The following is a 22163-nucleotide window of genomic DNA, read 5'->3' as shown; positions in this document are numbered from 1 at the left end:
CCCCCACCACAAACCAGCGCTCCAGTGAGCGAAGGGGGGAGGGCAGAGTAGACAGCGGTGAATGACAATCACCAGCTCTCTGCTAAGGGAGCCCTGAGAACCAAGCAAGCAGCGGTATTTGATCGCTCGTCCCTTAGTCTTAGAGCTGGCGTGGGACAGAGGCAGCACCTACTTAGGTAAGTATGATTCTGGAAAAAAAAAACATACTTCTCTTTTAATACAGTGCCATTCTAAAATTACACTGGATAAACTGTCATTCATCACAACCATTAATCATTTTTTTTAGACTTATGACAGCAATAAAGTGAATAAACACATGCTGTTTTAAAAGAAATTGCACAGAGTTAGGCTTTATCATTGGAAATAAAATAACGATTTCTAAAATACAAATTAATGAGAAAAAGACACTTTCAAGAGTAAAACGTTCATTGAAAATAACAATTTCAAACAATCCATTTTTTTTGTGAATTGAATATTTTAATATAAAATATCATGAGATAAAAAACATGAATGAAAGTAAAATAGCTCATTCCTGTTTGTGGATTGATGCTACTGTCATTTATAGTGTATTTGTATGATGGGAAGTACAGATCTTTTATTTTGATGTGGACGTGTACCAATGATCACCCATTAATTGCTCCCTTTTGTTGGAAGGGAATGGATTGAATCTTTCACACACCATCTCCTTTAGTAAGCTTAGATCAATATTTGTAATCTCACCTTCAATCTCACTGCACCTTGAATGCCAATTCAATGGCATTAGGAATCCCATGTACAAAGAATACAGAAACACAGAGTAAAAGTTTCAAAGACCCACATAGTGACATTAGGCTGTGAATTTAAAGAGGAACTGCAGTCTATTCATATAATCTGTAATAAAAGCATCTTTGCCATTCTGAAGATTCCCTCCAACCACTTTGCATATTATTTTATATATACTGTGATTCTGTACTTGCCAAATATGCTGCAGAAATCTCCCTCCACTGAGTCTGACTGCATCCATTTTAACTGTTGGCAGCTGAAGCTGCTGCCTGTTCACTTCCTGGATTTATACAGACACACAGAGGCACACCTCCAGCCCTGCAGCTTTCATTGGTCCTTTTATGACTCATCCCCCCTCCCTTCGTGGAAAACTCCCACGAGAGAAAGAGCTGTGCATGATGTCATAAGCAGGGCCTTTGAGGAAATTTGGGTGCCCCCCCCCCCCCCCCCGCACACACGCAAAACCTACAGGAATCACAGCATAGCGATACCGTTTAAGTTCACCAACACTTTATATAAATAAAAAAGGTTTACAGTGCAAATACTGTTGTTGCATAGAATGTGCATAAAATTTGAACATTTTCAACAATTGAACATTTGCAAAAAAAACACTGTGCCATAAAATCAAATATACATTAAAAAAGTGCACAACAAAATAAATCCAACATACTTAAAACACACACACTCACATTAAAATTTTTCAGTTCTCACAAACAGCAAGCTGCCATATTTTTATTACTAAATGGGTCTTGATGACTGCCTCCCCCCCTTACTACTCCCCCCCCCTGTGTTCTGTTTAACCCCCTTCCCCACCGCGGCAGGAGATTCAGTTTTCTGTTCCTGGCCGGACTGAAAGGAAGTGAGCACTCAGTGTGTGCACTTCCTGTCAGTCCGCCCTGGGAACAGGAAACTGAATCTCCTGTACCACGCGGACTGCAGGAGGAAGGAAGAGGAGCTCGGCCACGCTACAGGCTGCAGCGGTGGCCGGCGGCATGGCTGGGGCCCCAGGCCAGCTCGGGGCCCCAAGCAATTGCTTGTTCTGCCTGTCCTGTCATGACGGTCCTGGTCATAAGCCTAGGCTAATGACCAGACAAGAAACAGGAAGTGGGCTGTATAAGGTATTTACTGACAGAAAAAAAATGTTTTACTATCCAAAGTTAAAACAACAAGGGCAGAGGATTTATTCGATGGAAAGTTAAAAAACTGACTAAAGTTCTGCTTTAAAACGTGACTCATAAGATGCTAGTTCTACTCTTTTAGAGGCCAAAAGCATTTAAACATAACATATACTGTATCTGGCATCCATTTACGTTAATATTCATGCTGAAGAATGAAAATGTCAGCTCATTAATGTGATGACTCACTAGTTCCTATTTCCTTATGCTCTATTTAAAAATACCTTTGCTGAAGTTCCCAGGTTCACCCACCTACATCCTATTTCAAGGGAGTCCATGCTATCCTGTTGGAATTTCGTTCATTTACATTACAAGATTTTATCATGCATTGCCACTGGTGGAAGAACTAGAATCACCTAGGAGACTTGTGCGCGTGAATCCAGATACTATGGGTTATAATAGATTGGGATAAATATTGAATGGTAACATATAGCCAGATTCAGATGGTTCTAATGCTGTTGTGTTACCCTTTGTTCATCCATTCCATCAATACTATTAATGTAGCTTTCAAGCAAACCTGTAATTTACTTTAATGGCTGCCCCACTGGCAGCACATATTGACCTTTACCAGGAGCAAAGAAAAAATGCTTAGACTTCTCAGGTATGGTGGTACATGTGACTCTCTCTCCCCTTTCTCTCACACAACACCTCTGGTGTTTGGCAATTGGCATTGCTCAGGCACCACGTGTTGTCAAATCTGGGTGGAAAAGCATCCTCTGTTCAAAGTTGGAAGTTACTTTGTGAAAGGTCAAAGTTAGAACTCCCACTCTTTTCTCCTTGCTGCCGAGTCAAGACTTGTCGGGCCAATATCTGTTGCTTTGCCCGGATTTGCCCTGCTATAAAGCATATGTCAAGGCAAATATATATATAATATATATAAATATATATATCTATATATATATATATAGATATATCTATATATATATAGATATATAGATATATCTATATATCTATATAGATAGATATATCTATATATCTATATATATAGATATATAGATATATATATCTATATATCTATATATATAAGTGTAACGCTTACCCTCGAAGGAGCGGCTGATTAATTGTTATATCAGTAATTAACGTTTACCACCTAACTCATCGCAGCCCATAAAATTCAAACACAGTCCTTAATGCTTTTCCTCTTGCTTTATTGATTAACATGAACTGGGATGGGAAAAGGACTTCTTTTGAGATGCTCTTTGATTATGTTATCATCTTTTCACTGTCTCTTTACGGGAAAACTAGAATCATTTGCGGATAGTTAGGAAATCACTTTGTGTGATTTCTTCAATCAGGGAAGATGGAAGCAGATTTGATAGAGAATAATTGATAAAGAGTCACTCTGAATAACTTCTTCATCTGCAGAACTTTTCAAGAACAGTCTGTATCTCTATATGTGTGCTTGCAGCTTCACCTTTTTACCACTACTTCCCATCTGCATGATACTTCCAAGTTGAGCTAAAAAAAAGTCACTCTGAATAACTCCTCCCGCTTGACTGATTAGAATCCCGGGGCATTACTGAACCCAAAGTCTCAGGCCATCACCGCCTGTCTCACTGACTTGCGTACAAACATCTCTCAGTCTCTGGCAGTACCCTTCCCTTGGGCTTTCACTCAGGTGATCAATAGTCCATGTGCCACTCATAAACGATCGATCGCCCAGTTTCCTTCCGCTTTGTTGCTACTTCTCCCGCAATGATTCTTAGTTCCTTTCCTGCTTTATGGCCCGCTACTTTCCCCGCAGGGGCGGGCAACGACACCAGCGACTACATGCTGTAAGGTGTCATCTCTTCCTCCATGGAGACCGGTTCCCCACCCTTCCCGCAAGGGCAGTCCGTTGGCCCCTGGAGGAGGAAACCTCTCCCCTCCGGTAACCAGGCTGGCTTCTCCTCTCCTCCTCTCCTTCTCCTCTCTCTCCCATGTGACCTGGTTTTTATATGAGAGTCCCGGGCATTACCAAACAAATAAATGATTGGCCGAGACTAGCATACAACTACCTGCCACTCAAATGAGAAATGAACAAAAACAGGCCTGTTGTAATAGTACAAACCTGTCTAAATTTACCTGACATTGCAAACTAGCAAAAAGGTCACATACTTAAAAGTAGGTGCCAGCTACATACATTCCCCACTTGAATCACAACTGTCCCCAGTTGTGGGGAATGCATTTGGAGTTAGTTTTAAGGAGGAAAGAGCATCTCATTACATCAATGGAATGGGGGAAAAGGAAAATTAACTTGAAAAACAATAACATCTATATCACTGTACACAATGGCAACATAACACATTTCCTTATACAATTTACATGGCCTGACTGTAGGTCCCTAAAGCTAACATTCCATACAAGCGGAACCAAAGCATTGCTCCCGCAGGAGGAATACTCTGCTTACCACAGGTCTTCATCTGTGAGATAGACAGCCGTCACATCTTTAGTATTCCTAAAAGAAAACACAAAACATTTATAACTACTACTAACTACACACACACATTACCAAACAGAGGGGGTTATTATCCTCTACTGGGTAATCAATTAAATATGTACAATTTTTATGGCATGTACGTTCCTGTTAGGATCATCGCTCCCTCAAAAGGAGTCCAGCAGTACTCCTGCAGAGCGCATCCTAAACAGACATGCTCAACAGTTTGATCCGTTCGCCCATTGGCAAATAAACTTTCTGTTTGGCTCTTAAACAAGAGTCCTTGTAGAAGTACTTGAGCAGCAAAGGGACTTAGCAGAGACAACACACCCTAGTGTCCATAACCTTGTCCTTGTTAGGCAACATGAATGTGAGTCTCCTGCTTAGCAGAGTATTTGGGGAAAAACCCACCCTAACCCATCTGCCATCCTGCAGTCAATCTGGGTATAACGTACATTTGTAAAATACACTTCAACAATCCCGCTCACAAATAGTACCTCGGGTCAGGCAACCTTTTCCGACTGTCCCCTGGTCCTCTTACTGAAATAGAGTAGCTACGGGTATTTTGTCCGGCCTTTACCACCAATACTCTATCTTTGTGAATGGCTCTTCCAAGTCTCCATTCACGATGAATGTCTTTAAACTGGACCCAAACCTCACTGTCAGGTGTCCTCTTTGGCTTAGGAACGTGAAGATAGTCTCAAACAAGTTCATCCTCTCATGCTTCCTGGGCACTTTCAATAAATTCCATAATGTGTTCCGGAACATAGGGGTAGTCAAAGCCCCACTCCTGAGCTACTTTTCTCTGAACCTCTCTTTGGTATCTTGAGAGTCTAGGCAAGTCTTTAGCCTTTCCTCTACCAGGCAAAACACAAGCATCAGTAGCTCTGCTGACCCATTGTTGAGACATAGCTGTCCTAGTAGGAAAGGTAGTACTCAAAACATTAAACGGGGGAACTGGAGTTTTAACTGTACCAGACAACTTTCCTGACACTCCTGTGGAAGCCCCCACTGAAGTTGAACTTTCCAGGAAACATTCCTCTTCACTACTTGAATCAAACTCTTCTAGAGATGACCACTCAAACAGATTGTCCATGGATCCATACTTTTGCAAAATCTGTGGTGATCCCCAATCTACAGCCCAGCCTCCGTCTACCCTGTCCGGCTCACTCGAAGGATCCCCCTCCTGTAACTTAGGCTCCTTCCGGATGGGCAAATCAAAGGGCTTACTGCTAACCAGCTCCTCAGGGGTTGTTCCAAAGACTGGGCAATAACTTCAACAGTCCCTGGGTCCCCAGCCAGGCTACAGGCTTTTTCCATTAGATCCTACCTGATCTTCTGGTGGCTCCGATTCAGCCGAATCAGATGGGAGCTCCTCCACTGCTGCTGCTGCAGGCGATACACGACCCTCTCCGGCTTTCCGAATCACCTGTTTTTGTGGCAGACAAAGTCCTATTGCAATATTGGCAGAATAATATTTGACTTCTTGTTTTAACGGGTTCCAACCATGTCAACTGGATATCGCAATTTCCGCACTGAGCCCAGGCGGTGACTCCAACCGTAGGCCTCCGACATCCGGGACACAACATACAGAGCCTCTCCACTCCGTCAATCACTCCAAGTGCCAGTCCTCCGGTAAGCTCCAACTGAACACCAGTGTCTATCAGAACCCGGTCTTGCAAATCAGATCAGATCAAATCAGATGTATTCCCAACACTTTCCGCCATCTTCCTCCGCCTGTCTCGTTCTGGCGCATGGCACGCTGAAAACTTTTCCTCTGAGGCGTGGCTCCACCCCTCACTTGTTGGTTCAGCGTGCGAGGAACTGTAGCTGCACATTTTCAAAGTCCTCCCCAGTGACCCCTGGTGGCAGGCACTGTTATACTGCAGGCTATCTTGGCAACAGTTACTGAAATGCAGAATTCGTTGCTATGGGAGATGGTTAGTGGCAAACGTGAAACAGATATCCCAGACGACGCCCCAACATGTAGCGCTTACCCCCGAAGGAGTGGCTGATTAATTGTTATATCTGTAATTCACATTTACCACCTAACTCATCGCAGCCCATATAATCCAAACACAGTCCACAATGCTTTTCCTCTTGCTTTATTGATTAACATGAACTGGGATGGGAGAAGGACTTCTTTTGAGATGCTCTTTGATTATGTTATCATCTTTTCACTGTCTCTTTATGGGAAAACTAGAATCATTTGCGGATAGTTAGGAAATCACTTTGTGTGATTTCTTCAATCAGGGAAGACGGAAGTAGATTTGATAGAGAATAATTGATAAAGAGTCACTCTGAATAACTTCTTCATCTGCAGAACTTTTCAAGAACAGTCTGTATCTCTATATGTGTGCTTGCAGCTTCACCCCTATCTTTTTACCACTACTTCCCATCTGCATGGTACTTCCAAGTTGAGCTAAAGAAAAGTCACTCTGAATAACTCCTCCCGCTTGACTGATTGTAATCCCGGGCCATTGCTGAACCCAAAGTCACAGGCCATCACCGCCTGTCTCACTGACTTGCGTACAAACATCCCTCAGCCTCTGGCAGTACCCTTCCCTTGGGCTTTCACTCATGTGATCAATAGTCCATGTGCCACTCATAAACGATCAATCGCCCAGTTTCCTTCCGCTTTGTTGCTACTTCTCCCGCAATGATTCTTAGTTCCTTTCCTGCTTTATGGCCCGCTCCTTTCCCCGCAGGGGCGGCCAATGACACCAACAACTACATGCTGTAAGGTGTCATCTCTTCCTCCATGGAGACAGGTTCCCCACCCTTCCCGCAAGGTGGGTCCGTTGGTCCCCTGGAGGGGGAAACCTCTCCCCTCCGGGAACCAGGCTGGCTTCTCCAAACTCGCCAGGAAAAAACTCTCCTCTCTCTCCAATGTGACCTGGTTTTTATATGAGAGTCGCATACAACTACTTGCCACTCAAATGAGAAATGAACAAAAACAGGCCTGTTGTAATAGCATAACCCTGCCTAAATTTACCTGACATTGTAAACTGGCAAAAAGGTCACAATACTTAAAAGTAGGTGCCCGCTACATATATATATATATATATATATATATATATATATATATATATATATATATATATACAGTGGGGACGGAAAGTATTCAGACCCCCTTAAATTTTTCACTCTTTGTTATATTGCAGCCATTTGCTAAAATCATTTAAGTTAATTTTTTTTCCTCATTAATGTACACACAGCACCCCATAGTGACAGAAAAACACAGAATTGTTGACATTTTTGCAGATTTATTAAAAAAGAAAAACCGAAATATCACGTGGTCCTAAGTATTTAGACTCTTTGCTGTGACACTCATATATTTAACTCAGGTGCTGTCCATTTCTTCTGATCATCATTGAGATGGTTCTACACCTTCATTTGAGTCCAGCTGTGTTTGATTATACTGATTGGACTTGATTAGGAAAGCCACACACCTGTCTATATAAGACCTTACAGCTCACAGTGCATATCAGAGCAAATGAGAATCATGAGGTCAAAGGAACTGCCTGAAGAGCTTAGAGACAGAATTGTGACAAGGCACAGATCTGGCCAAGGTTACAAAAAAATTTCTGCTGCACTTAAGGTTTCTAAGAGCACAGTGGCCTCCATAATGCTTAAATGGAAGATGTTTGGGTCGACCAGAACCCTTCCTAGAGCTGGCCGTCCAGCCAACCAGCCTTGGTGAGAGAGGTAAAGAAGAACCCAAAGACCACTGTGGCTGAGCTCCAGAGATGCAGTCAGGAGATGGGAGAAAGTTGTAGAAAGTCAACCATCACTGCAGCCCTCCACCAGTCGGGGCTTTATGGCAAAGTGGCCCGACGGAAGCCTCTCCTCAGTGCAAGACACATTAAAGCCCGTATGGAGTTTGCTAAAATAAACACCTGAAGGACTCCAAGATGGTGAAAAATAAGATTCTTTGTTCTGATGAGACCAAGTTAGAACTTTTTGGCCTTAATTCTAAGCGGTATGTGTGTAGAAAACCAGGCACTACTCATCACCTGTCCAATACAGTCCCAACAGTGAAGCATGGTGGTGGCAGCATCATACTGTGACGGTGTTTTTCAGCTTCAGGGACAGGACGACTGGTTGCAATCGAGGGAACGATGAATGCGGCCAAGTACAGGGATATCCTGGACGAAAACCTTCTCCAGAGTGCTCTAGACCTCAGACTGGGTCGAAGGTTTACCTTCCAACAAGACAATGACCCTAAGCACACAGCTAAAATAAGGAAGGAGTGGCTTCACAACAACTCCGTGACTGTTCTTGAATGGCCCAGCTAGAGCCCTGACTTAAACCCAATTGAGCATCTCTGGAGAGACCTAAAAATGGCTGTCCACCAACGTTTACCATCCAACCTGATTGAACTGGAGAGGATCTGCAAGGAGGAACGGCAGAGGATCCCCAAATCCAGGTGTGAAAAACTTGTTGCATCTTTCCCAAAAAGACTCATGGCTGTATTAGATCAAAAGGGTGCTTCTACTAAATACTGAGCAAAGGGTCTGAATACTTAGGACCATGTGATATTTCAGTTTTTCTTTTCTGTCAATATGGGGTGCTGTGTGTACATTAATGAGGAAAAAAAATGAACTTAAATGATTTTAGCAAATGGGTGCAATATAACAAAGAGTGAAAAATGTAAGGGGGTCTGAATACTTTCCGTCCTCACTGCATATATATATATATATATATATATATATATACATATATATATACATACACATATACACATACACTCAGTACATTTCTACAATACATGCACATTTTTTTATGCTTTAAAAATCTCTTCATCAGACAGAAGTGCACTCGGCTCCTAATTTCCTATTGTAGGCTGACAATATAGCAACAATTTTGTGGACTGAATGGTGTCAGCCCAGTTTTCTTTTGCTAAACTCTTCAATTCAGCCCAAAGCATCTTGATTTCCAAAGCATGGGCACTAAATGACTTGCAGTCCTAAAATAAGAATTGAAACAACTAAATAGACTCTTTGCGATAACACAGGAAGTATGCACAGGACAGCTCCGGAATTCTGTCAAGATCAAGGCATACTTTTTGCATATATACAGGGGCATAACTAGAAATAGCAGGGCCCCATAGCAAAATGTTGTATGGGGCCCCCCTGCAAATAGCCCCCCCCCCCCACAGCTGCCCTAGTGTCAATGTAGCTTGAGCTGTGCCACATACAGCGTGACCTGTGCACAATGCAGCGTGACTTGTGCCCAATACAGCGTGACCTGTGCCCCATACAGCATGACCTGTGCCCCATACAGCGTGACCTGTGCCCCATGCAGCGTGACCTGTGCCCCATGCAGCGTGACCTGTGCCCCATGCAGCGTGACCTGTGCCCCATACAGCGTGACCTGTGCCCAATACAGCGTGACCTGTGTCCCATACAGCGTGACCTGTGCCCCATACAACGTGACCTGTGCCCAATGCAGCATGACCTGTGCCCCATGCAGCGTGACCTGTGCCCCATACAGCGGTACCTGTGCCCAATACAGCGTGACTTGTGCCCCATACAGCGTGACCTGTGCCCCATACAACGTGACCTGTGCCCAATGCAGCATGACCTTTGCCACATGCAGCGTGACCTGTGCCCCATGCAACGTGACCTGTGCCCAATGCAGCATGACCTGTGCCCCATACAGCGTGACCTGTGCCCCATACAGCCTGGTCTGCCTGTGCCCCATACAGCATGACCTGTGCCCCATACAGCGTGACCTGTGCCCCATACAGCGTGACCTGTGCCCCATACAGCCTCACCTATGCAGAGGAAGAGGCAATCCACCCGGATCAGCAGAGAGCGGGATTGCCCGCTGTAATAGCTTTCATTTGAATTTCCCATCTTCCCGGGGCTCATCGTCACATAGCCCAACCTCTTGGCCCGACGCCTTTGATGATGTCACATGTCCCGCATTGGAGTTCTGTCTATCAAAGGCGCCGGGCCAAGAGGTGGAGCTATGTGACGTGAGCCCCGGGAACACTGGAAGTTCTAATGAAAGCTATTACATCGGGCAATTCAGCTCTCTGCTGATACGGACAGCTCGCCTCTTTCTCTCCTCTCTCTTCCCCTGGCTGGGACTGTGCCGGCGGTGCTCTCATCCTCACTGGGCCACACTTGGCTGTGGGCCCCATAGCGCCCGCATGGGTCGCTATGGTGGTAGTTACGCCCCTGCACATATAAAAGAGATAAAGCAATATGTTTTCAATGATATGCTTAGCAGACCAAAATGAAACAAACAGAGATGTTTATTGCTGGGGTTTATGTATAAGTATATTTGAAGTTATCTGAAGCCCAATTATTATTAAGTGGTGGTTATTTACAGAGCAGACCATTGAAAATCTTTTCTGCGCCAGAGAAGCTTACACTCTAACTTCTATACAGCAGTCATACAAGCACACAAATACACATTCCTGGGCCAGTTTGGGTAGAAGCCAATTAACCTTAAGCTGCTTATACACAGAGCAAACTTCTTTCCTGCAACCAAGGGCTGATTCCCCCATTAACAAAGACAGTGTTGACAGGGGATTGTCTGAGCCATTGTATTCACCCTGCAGGAGGGGGCAGGGGAAGCTGTCCCTGCCAGGAGAAGACAGTGATTATTGCTAGTGACTATACTAGCCACTAGCGATAATCACATGCAAAATCCAGCAGGCTGGTTGTACCCAAGTTAATTAATCGATTAATTTGGTACATTCAGCCTGCCTATACATGATTCGAATCTCGTCCAGTTCCTGCTGAACCGACCAAGATTTGAACCGTCTATGGGCAGCCTTACAGTATGTTTTTGGGGGAAGCTAAATAAATAGGTAAATGGTGCCATTTTTTCATTGTGTTTAATCTAATGAAAACTATTGTGTCCTCTGTATCAATACCGTGTATTAATCCTACTTCGAAATTCTGATCATGTTGGTGCATTATTTGTTTTAGATTCTGTATACATGCTTCCTATAGAAATAACTTAATTACTTAAAGTGGTTGTTAAGCCACTCTAACATGTATACACCATCAGCACTGCCTCCTATTGTAGTATCCCCCTCTGTGTGTGATTTATAAAAATAAATGCTGTAAATACCTAATTTCACTGCCGAGATTGTGATCACATGACTGGCCAGCTTTCTCCTTTCCTCCTCTGAGAGATACAGCAAGTGGGGCTGAGATTCCTCTGCTGATGTCAGTCTGGAGGGAAGTAGGAGAGGAGGAGAGAGCTGGCTGGTCTTGTGATCACAATCTCGGCTCCTAAATTAGGTATTTACAGCATTTATAGTTATAAATCATTCATAGAGGGGAACACTGCAATAGGAGGCAGTGCTGATGGTGTATACAGGTTAGTGTTATGAGAGCAGCAGGAGGGGAAGGGGCAGCTCTCACACAGACAGAGAGGGGAGGGGGGAGGAGGACACAGGAACACACAGACAGAGAGGGGAGGGGGGAGGAGGACACAGGAACACACAGACAGAGAGGGGAGGGGGGAGGAGGACACAGGAACAGAGAGGAGAGCAGATAGCAAGCTGCTGATGACAGAGGCACCTAAACTGACCACGGTGTCTGGTCTCAGCAGCCATGATACACCGTGGTCAGTTTACAGAGGGGTGGGGAGAAACTGGCAGGATCAGCCAGGTTTTTTTTAGGTATTACTAGGGTCCAAATGACACAGGACAAGCACTGTGTCATATAACATGCTTTAAAGGAGCAGGATCCATTTTTAATTTTTTTGAGTTAACAAACGCTTTAACCTATTCTAATGTGCCATTTTTCTTATGTGCAGGAAACTGCTGAAGGAGAAGGGGAAACCAGCACAACCGGCAGTTGTACTCAGGGGATTTGCTCTCCTCATACCCCCAAAACAAGACACGCCTAAGCTGTTCAGAACCATATTGTCAGCTGCAGCTAACAAGCCCGGATTACGTCTTCTACAGAAAGTGAGGAATCAACGAGAGAGACTGGTAAGGTCTTCTCTACATGTATGAAACATTATTATACAAGTGATTATTCATTAAATGAAATGTGAATGCACCAAGTTGCACAGAACAGTATTCAATCCAGATCATTTTTGTTTGCAGATACTCAGACATCCATATTACAGTAAATAGAAATGAAGACACTATGGGGGAGATTTATGAAAACTGGTGCACACAGAATCTGGTGCAGCTGTGCATAGTAACCAATCAGCTTCTAAGTTTTATTGTCAAAGCTTTATAGAACAAGCTGAAGTTAGAAGCTGATTGGTTACTATGCACAGCTGCAACAGATTATGTGTGCACCAGTTTTGTTTTAGTAAATCTCCCCCCTGTGTCTTGTCCTGCAAAAAGTCAGGTGAAGCTCAACTTTTTTTGCAGGGAACAGAATTCCACTAACATTTAAATGGAAAAAAAAATTAAAGTGAATATTATAATTAACTTTGATTAAACTTACTAAAGCACAGAATCACAAGTTCCCTGCACAAAGCGCTGAACTGACCTGACCTGAATTGTTAGCTCATAGCAGTTTTCTCTAAAAGTGTGCCCCCAATATTTTTGTGTTCAAAAGTAGGGCTGCCATCTGGAAGATATTTTTCCAGCCTGGCAAACGTGACTTGTTTTGTTTGTTAGTAATAGGAGAGAAATCATAAGGCAGGTGTTTTTCCCAGGAGTGGAGGCACCCTTAGATGGAAGCCAGAGCAACAAATGAAGGAGTCCAAGTGCAAAGTCATGATAAGCCCCCCTTTATGTCCCCCAAGATGGGCCCCACAGTTAGAAAAATATTTTATGAGCCCCGAACGACGTCAGCTATGAGGAAACGCGTTGGGAAGAGCCTGTGCTCGTGACGTCATTGCATTCTTTTATCCAGAAAGTGATCCCTCTGTTTTCCTGGGACGATTGATATATATAAGCACTTTGATACTTATGAACATGTGAGTGTTATTCTTGGAATTTACTAAACATTGCATAGCAGTTTGGCACTGTTCTCGTTTATATGGCTAATGTTGGTGACGTTGAGCTGTGACCGACTACGAGTTTCACAATTTGTGACCCATCTGGAGGTCTATATGTGATATGTTTCTATCTTGACCGTTCCCAGTGGAGAGATATCCATTTTGCTGATTTGGATGTCACATCCATACAAGCGTGATGGACACCGTACCTTATGGCATGGGAATCCACTCAATCTGGTAAGCTTATATGCTCCTTTTCATGGTGGTGAATCACGGGAGAACTGGGTGTTTCCAGGACTGTTACATGGTGATTCTCACATTGAAGAGGATTTTCGGGTGGTGTTAATATTTTGGATTATATATCATATTATTTTATCTCATTTCTTGTATTTATATTTGTGTTCACTTTAATTTACTTCAAGCGTGGCACTATTTTTTTTATTTAATCAAATATTTTATTGCAGAGCTGTACAAGGACTGTCACCTTCCTAGCTCGTTAATTTTCCAGTTCAAACTCATGTGACTAAATTATGTGTGCTGGTGGTTGTGCTATTTTCTATTGGTACTCTGTCCTTGTTGGTCTAACCACCTTATAGATTGATTATTGTACTGGTGTTAAAATGTGCCTATATTTCACCATATTAATTATAACTAAAGCACACAGGTTACATACATAGGTACATAGTTAGTCTGGCTGAAAAAAGACACTACTCCATTTAGTTTAACCAATGCACACTTATTTTAATCCACACCTACTCAACCACGGTTAGGCAAACCACCCGTCTATCCTAAATGTTAACCTCAATTTCCACCTAAAAAGGTATCAACCCTACAAGAGACATGGGGGTTGATTTACTAAAGGCAAATAGACCGTGCACTCTGCAAGTGCAGTTGCTCCAGAGCTTAGTAAATGAGGTAAAGCTTCACTTTGCAAATAGTACCCAATCATGTGCAAGGAAAATAAAAAAGCAGTACTTTTGCTTGCAGAACTTTGGCTCATTTGCTTAGCATCTGGAGCAGCTGCACTTGCAGAGTACAACTGCACTTTGCCTATTTGCCTTTAGGAAGTCAACCCCTTGGAGAAGCCTTCCATATATTCCATTCCTGTCCTTCCATATATCATACCTCCCAACCTCTTGAGATGGGAATAAGAGACACCTCTGGGCAAAGGTTATACCCCATGCAGTGCCCCCGATTACACAGACCGTGATGAATATGCAAAAATTGCTTGGATAAACCGAGAAGGGCTTTTTTAAACCACTTTGTTTCCTTTATAGTGGCTTTTCAAATTAAGAAATACAGTACATCAAACATTTCATCCAACCTCTAAATGTTTGTAACACTTTTGGCTAGCAGATTAACACCTTCCCATATAGCAAGGATAACTTGCCACAAATTTGTGGCAGTGTTGAATTGCAAGTCTGCTAACTTGCTGCACATTTTCACTGGCAAGTTGTACACTTGCAGAGCACTTGAAGCACAAGTTCTAGTTGACACTTTTTCAATGTGTAGCAAATTTGCTTGGCATGTCTCTAGCAAGAGCAAAGTGCCAGAAAGCATGAAATCAGGCCAAGACAGAAGTACAGTTAAATCACACTAGTTTAATAATAAAAGTAAAAAAGAGCAAACGTAGTCAAAACATAGCCAATGTTCAGTAACCGGAACGGATAGTCAGCCAAGCCAGAAGTCAGGGATCAATGTAGTGGAACAGGAAGCAGGATCTGGAGCCAGAAGGGATGTCAGCAAATCAAGTCTTGAACAGGATCGCAGGAGAGCATCTCAGTTTCTGTGATGTTGACCAAGGCGAAGGCAAAGCTCCTCTGGACTGGACGGCTTAAGTAGGCAGGACTGACGAGCAGGATATAATCAACAGCTGAGTAACTGTGGAGAGAAGGGAGCAGGCAATTAGCCGACAGCTGAGCAGCCAGCTCAGAGAAGGCAGGGCTGAGCCCAGCCCCGACACAAAGTTGCAGTGGTGAGTCTACAGCAGGAGCTCTCTGCAAGTCTACAGCATGACAATTCAGCCACAGTGATGACGACAGATGACTATTGCACAACATAACTGAACCAGAACTTGCAGCAGACTTGCAGAAAGTCTGCAAAGAAAGTTGATCTGGAGTCATGCAATGCGAACTTGCTGCAATTGTGCAACAAACTTGTGAAGCCTGGCAAGTCTAGCAATTGCTTAGCATGTCATTTTCAAACTTGCAGCACGATTGCTTGCCATCTGGGTTATAGAGGTCTGGACAGCTGGGCAAAAACCAGGAGAACTGAGTGGGATAGAAGGACAGAAGTATATGGCTCCAAGAGTGGTACAGTCCACCAACATAAGGGACATTTGGGAGCTATGGTATATAGCTTAAAGCTCCATTATGAATCATCTTCAGAGAGCATGTCTCTAATCTCTGTATAGCTGAGCTTTATTCATTGCTAGTAAATATATGTGTGTGCTGTGTGTGTCGGGGGGGTCGGTTTGGGGGGTCTGTTCACAGTGTGGACTGCTGTGACCCCTATTTCTTTCTACCAGTGACTGACACTACACTTTAAAAAGATGTGCACAAGGCCATGTGGGACCGCTTTTTTTTTTACATATCAGCTACAAAGTAATTTGTGACTTATGGGTGTACTTTGCGCTGATGCATTATATATTGTTATCTTATAACAACAGCAGGATTTTCAATAGCATTGATGGCATTGTAAAGGACAAACCAGACACAGGTTGTGTTTGGCCACCCACGGCTATACCATAAGCTGCGGCTCACATTTCTGTTTCTCACCTTTTAAAAGCTATCACCATGAGACACAAAGTATCTAGCGCATTGTAAAGTGTAAGCTCCCAAGGTCGCCAAGCTTGTGGGGAAGGTCATGGACACAGGCTTTATATGAAAAGGAAATTATAATTCTGCTGTTAGTGATACATTTCTTCAGAAAGGTCGATAGATGCATCATATTCAGCCAAGATGATGGATAGCCATTCACAAATACAGCAGGAGTAAAGACACATTGTGTAAGCAGCGGAATTACAATTTGAAACTGGTTGTAAAGTGGGTAGACAGTGCTGTATGGAGGAAGGCAGACCAGATAAGATTAGAACTACAGATTGCATTGATTTTGACAGAAAAAATACAAATCCATTACATAAATGTTAATGTTAATGTTAAACTCCAGGCAAGCAGTGGAACAATATTTGTATGTACTGTGTTACCTGCTAGAGGGTTTGTACTATGCAGGTAGTCTTGTGATCCAGGCACCCCTGGCAGAATAGACATCCAGGTCATGCGCTCTCTGACACCTCTCTGCAGCTCATGAATGCAGCCTGACCTGCACTCCACCTTAGCATGCGATTCATTTTCAAGACAAGGTCCTCTGGCATTCAAGTCACGGCAAAGCGGGCACCCTCCACAAAAACTAGCTTAAACTTTAAATTTACTTATAACAGTAATTTATGAGTGTTTTGTTTCAAATGCTTTGTTATGCATACACATACCTCCTTAGACCCAGTCTGTCCAGATAGTATGGTCATCTGCTGACCTGGCACCATCCACAAGCAGCTTAAGTCTTCAAAAAGACACAGAAGTTAAATCCAAATCAATTTTACTTTAGATATGTTTTTCCAGTCTTTTGAAGGGTAGGAAGACAATGAGTTTCCTAAACCCTGTCTCTGAAAAAAAACAAACCAATGACTCAGGGAACATGGAAGAAGAAGAAATGGGGGACATACTAAACTGCATATTTGGATGATGGGATGATTGGATTATTGGCTGCAATACTGAGAACTCTCACTAGATGTCAGTGTACTTTATACACATATATATGGTAATGACTCTGTTGTTTCTCTTTCCTGCAGTGCTTCATACAATATTGCAAGAAGCAGTTGCTAATGTTTAACTTTTCACTTGCTAATGGAAAAATTACATTTGACCTGTTTTTGATGGGAATATGGGTAGAATTATTATTTCTCATGGGGTTTATGCAATGGCGACCCTAGGGGGGGGCCAGAGGGGGCCCTGACCCCCCCCCCCCAACATTATGCTGTGCCCCACCATGTGCCCCCCCCCCCAAAAAAAAAAAAATTTTTTTTTTTTTTACAAAAAATCAATGTCTAAGAGGGAGAGAGTCCCCAGTCAGCTCCTGCGGGTGATTCCTCCCCCCTCCCCTGCTCGCTGACACTGCATAATGCGAGCGTTCACACAACCACGGCCGCCTGATCTGCTCCTTCACCTGCATCCTCATTGGCAGGGAGAAGAGCGAGTTGCAGGAAGGACTCCACCAGGACTTTCAGTTACTGAAAAAGACTGATTTCTCCCGTCCTTAGGACAGGAGGACCAGCCTGTAAATTCCAAGAGATGCCAGACCAGCGCTGTCAAAAGCAGGGGCAGGACAGCAAGAGGAGGCTGGGGAACCCCACAGTGGCAGAACACCAGGGCCCGGAGGCAAGACAACCTTTGCAACCCTGATAGTTCTCCCACTGCTTTGGATCCTTATATTTTCTTGATATGCTGGTGACATATATCTCTTGTTTTCTGCCTCCCTGGGGGACCCCAATACAGTAGGAAGGGAGCTCACTGCAGAACATGTGAAAGGGTCCGTTGTGGGGTCGTGGTAAAGGGCCCCAGGAGATATATATATATATATATGCATTTTATAGTTGCCCCCCTACTTTTGTCCCTGTCTCCCCATGTGCCCCCCCTAAATTTGAAAGCTGGAGACGCCACTGGGTTTATGGGAGGAATATCATGTTAACACCTGACAATGAACATATTTAACCCATTACTGATAATAATTTGCATATAATTATTTTTCTACATGGGGATTATGGGTGGAATATTGTAGTTAAACATACATAGGAACATATTGAACCCATTTCTGATAAGAATATGCATATAATTAATTTTCTACATGGGGATTATGGGTGGAATATTGTAGTTAAACATACATAGGAATATATTAAACTGTAAAAATAATAATATGCATATTCTTATCAGAAATGGGTTAAATAAATTCCTATGTATGTTTAACTACAATATTACACCCATCATCCCCAATTTAGAAATATAATTATATGCATAATCTTATCAGAAATTAGTTTAATATATTCCTATGTATGTTTAACTGTAATATTCCACCCATAATCCCCATGTAGAAAAATAATGATATGCATATTCTGATCAGAAATGGGTTAAATATGTTCCTATGTATGTTTAACTACAATATTCCACCCATAATCCCCATGTAGAAAAAGTATATGCATATTCTTATCAGAAATTGGTTAAATGGGTTCCTATGTATGTTTGAACACAATATTCCACCCATAATCCCCAAGTAGAAAAATAATGATATGCATATTCTTATCAGAAATGGGTTAAATATGTTCCTATGCATGTTTAGCTACAATATTCCACCCATCATCCCCATGTAGAAAAATAAATATATGCATATTCATATCAGAAATAGGTTGAATATGTTCCTATGTATGTTTAACTACAATATTCCACCCATAATCCCCATGTAGAAAAATAATGATATGCATATTCTTATCAAAAATGGGCTAAATATGTTCCTATGTATGTTTAACTGCAATATTCCACCCATAATCCCCATGTAGAAAAATAATTATATGCATGTTCATATCAGAAATGGGTTAAATATGTTTCTATGTATGTTTAACTACAATATCCCCCCCCCCACAATCCCCATCTAGAAAAATAATTATATGCAGCACAGTGGTGTAGTGGTTAGCACTTTCACCTAGCAGCAATAGGGTCGCTGGTTCAAATCCCGATCACGACACCATCTGCCTGGAGTTTGCATGTTCTCCCTGTGCCTGCGTGGATTTCCTCTGGGTACTCCGGTTTCCTCCCACACCCCAAAGACATGCTGGTAGGTTAATTAGATCCTGTCGAAAAAATGGCCAAATATGTGTGTATATTGTATGTGTATGTGTTTGTAAGCCTGTCAGGACCCCATGGGGCAAAGGACTGTGCTATACTGCAGATGGACACCGGCAGCAAAAAGCGCCCTGAGGCGATTCAGTTCGCATAGGTAGCCCTATACAAGTCACTCATTCATTCATTCATTTATTCATATCAGAAATGGGTGAAATATGTTCCTATGTATGTTTAACTACAATATTCCACCCATAATCCCCATGTAGAAAAATAAATATATGTATATTCATATCAGAAATGGGTTAAATATGTTCCTAGGTATGTTTAACTACAATATTCCCCCCCCCCCCATAATCCCCATGTAGAAAAATAATTATATGCAAATTATTATCAGTAATGGGTTAAATGTGTTCATTGTCAGGTGTTAACATGATATTCCTCCCATAAACCCCACGAGAAATAATATTTTTCCATTACTTCTGTATAATTTACAATGATTCTGTTATACATCTCCATATATATATCAGCAAGCGAACAGTTAAACATTAGCAACTGCTTCTTGCAACATTGTATCAAGCACTGCAGGAAAGAATAACATATTTTGAGTTATTACCATATACAGTATATGTGTATAAAGTACACTGACATCTAGTGAGAGATCTCAGTATTGCAGCCAATAATCCACTCATCCCATCATCCCAATTAGTACATCCCATGAAATGGGCAGGATCTAGCAAGGACTAAACTAACACTAAATAGGAGAGGAGGACAGAGGAAGATACCACCATAACATTAGTAACCAAGTTATAGTGGGCAAAAACTGCCACTAGATGTCAGCATACTATGGAAAAATAATACCCTCATGCAGTTCAATACAAGACATAAAAAAAAAGCGGGAAAGCACAATGAGTAAGATCTAAACAGTCGCAGAAGTGTTGAGTGCAGATCTGTGAGCAAAATTTATTCTTTAACCCAGAAGAGTTTGGTAGTGGGGCGGGTAGTGGAATATACACACTGATCAGCCATAACAATAACCACTAACAGGTAAAGTGAGTAACATTGATCATCTCTTTACAATGGCACTTGAAAGTAGGTGGGATATATTAGTCAGCAAGTAAACATGCCTCTAAAGTTGATTTGTTGAAAGTAGAAAAAAATGGGCAAGTGTAAGAAGAATTTGAGCAACTTTGATAAGGGCCAAATTGTATTGGCTATATGAGGGGGTCAGAGCAGCTCTAAAACTGCAGTTCTTGTAGGATGTTCCTGGTCTGCAGTGGTCAGGACCCATAAAAATAAGTGGTCCAAGAAAGGAAAATCACCACACCGGCAACAGGGTCATAGGCAGGCTCAAAGATGCAAGTGGTAAGCAAAGGCTGGCCCATGTAGGTTGATCCAACAGAAGAGCTACTTGCTGAAAAGTTCATGCTGGTTGCGAAAGAAAGGTGTCAGAACACACAGTACATCGCAGTTTGTTGAGTATTAGGTCAGGGTGCCCAGGCTGACCACAGCCAAAAGCGCCTACAATGTCCATGTGAGCATCAAAACTGGGCCAGGAAGCGATGAAAGAAGGTGGCCCGGTCTGATAAATCTAATTTTCTTTAACATGTGGATGGCCAGGTGCATGTGCATCATTTACCTGGTGAAGAGATGACAATAGGATACATTATAGGAAGTCCAATCCATGAAGGCCCTACCTCACAGACCGTGCAGGATCTGCTTGTAGGTGGTGTGCAGCTTGGTGTGGTGGCAATAATTCGCAGTTAGGTGCAATAGAGAACTTGTATTGAAGTAATGCATTAACAGTTCACAACAAAACCCAGAGGAAAGACCACCCAACCGGGTGCACTCATGGTTTCCAGCAATGTGAATGGAGTGATATTCAGCTGGAATGACAGTGCGGGTAAAGAGATCCCTCTCGACCACTGCCTAGCCATCTCGCTCCAAATCAGGAGGATGTCCAGAGGAGTTGCAGACCCTATGCTTTCCCTTCTCATCATGAACCTTTCCCTACCAGTAGTACTGTCCCTAACAGGCTGGGTACCTTTATCTACACTGCCCAGTCACCAAATGCACACCAAAACTGGGAGCTAGGCCCTTAAATAGGCTCTTCCAGGCCCAAGATGGTCGCCACAGTCACATTGGGCGGCAGCATCCAATAAGATAACTTCTCCAGTGACCCAGTGACACAGGAAACCATAAAGGAATCCTGTTCCTCTCGGCTTCCTCTCCAACACCAGTGCCGCTGTGGAAGAGCTGCAGTAAAGAAATAGACTGCACCTGCCTACATGCTTCTGAGAGCTTGGTGCCAGATACCACAGCATACCAAGAGAGGAGTCCATGTCTTGATATGTCAGGGCTGTTTTGGTGGCAAAAGAGGGAACTTATTCAATACTAGGTGGGTGGTCATAACCGTAGATGGGGGGGTATAATGTTATGGCTGATCAGTGCTTTCTTCTCAGAGAGGACTGCTTTTCAACTTTTAATCATAGTGGCAGAGTTGCTATAACCACTTGCTGCAGAATCATGTATATGTACGTGATTGTGTTTTATGACTGCAGCTGTATGCTATAATCCTGGTATTTTTCTTTTATAGCCGGCGATGCTTTTTCATCTAAAAGAAATCCTAGCAGCTGATTAGCCGCTGAAATTGCTTTTAGAGTTGACAGGAGGGGATGCCCCACTCCTGCTGCCCAGTCAGATAAAAGAAAGGCCCATTACAGGCAGGGACCGCAGGGCCCTTTGGTGTGTAGAAAAGTCCCAGTGTCCAGCTGATTCCAGCACCATCTCTTCAGGCACTGGCAGCCTGCCTGGTTTCAGCTGACTCTTTCACTAGCCCTCTTGGCTAACTTTCCACAGTCCTCCCAGACTTACTCTACAACCATCTCAGACTGCCACTTCTCAGTCCTCCCAGAGTGTCTCACTCACCAGCCACCTGGCTGTCTTCTCCTTGGAGATCTCCCGGACATGCTCGCTGGCTCCTGCTGTCCTTAC

General features: G+C 43.0%; 1 protein-coding gene across 1 annotated transcript in view; it reads left to right on the top strand.

Annotated features, from left to right (window-relative positions):
• Positions 1 to 22163, top strand: part of CNGB3 (cyclic nucleotide gated channel subunit beta 3) — a 427114-nt gene that overhangs the window by 394167 nt on the left and 10784 nt on the right. Inside the window, exon 18 of the mRNA XM_073631915.1 lies at positions 12139 to 12316. Within this exon, the coding sequence (XP_073488016.1) occupies positions 12139 to 12316 (178 nt within the window). The remainder of the gene's footprint in view (positions 1 to 12138; positions 12317 to 22163) is intronic.

This window comes from Aquarana catesbeiana, linkage group LG05 (assembly GCF_042186555.1).
Source record: "Aquarana catesbeiana isolate 2022-GZ linkage group LG05, ASM4218655v1, whole genome shotgun sequence".
Classification (NCBI taxonomy): domain Eukaryota; kingdom Metazoa; phylum Chordata; class Amphibia; order Anura; family Ranidae; genus Aquarana; species Aquarana catesbeiana.
The sequence above is the reverse complement of the archived record's forward strand: the minus strand, read 5'-3'. Positions and strand labels throughout refer to the sequence as shown.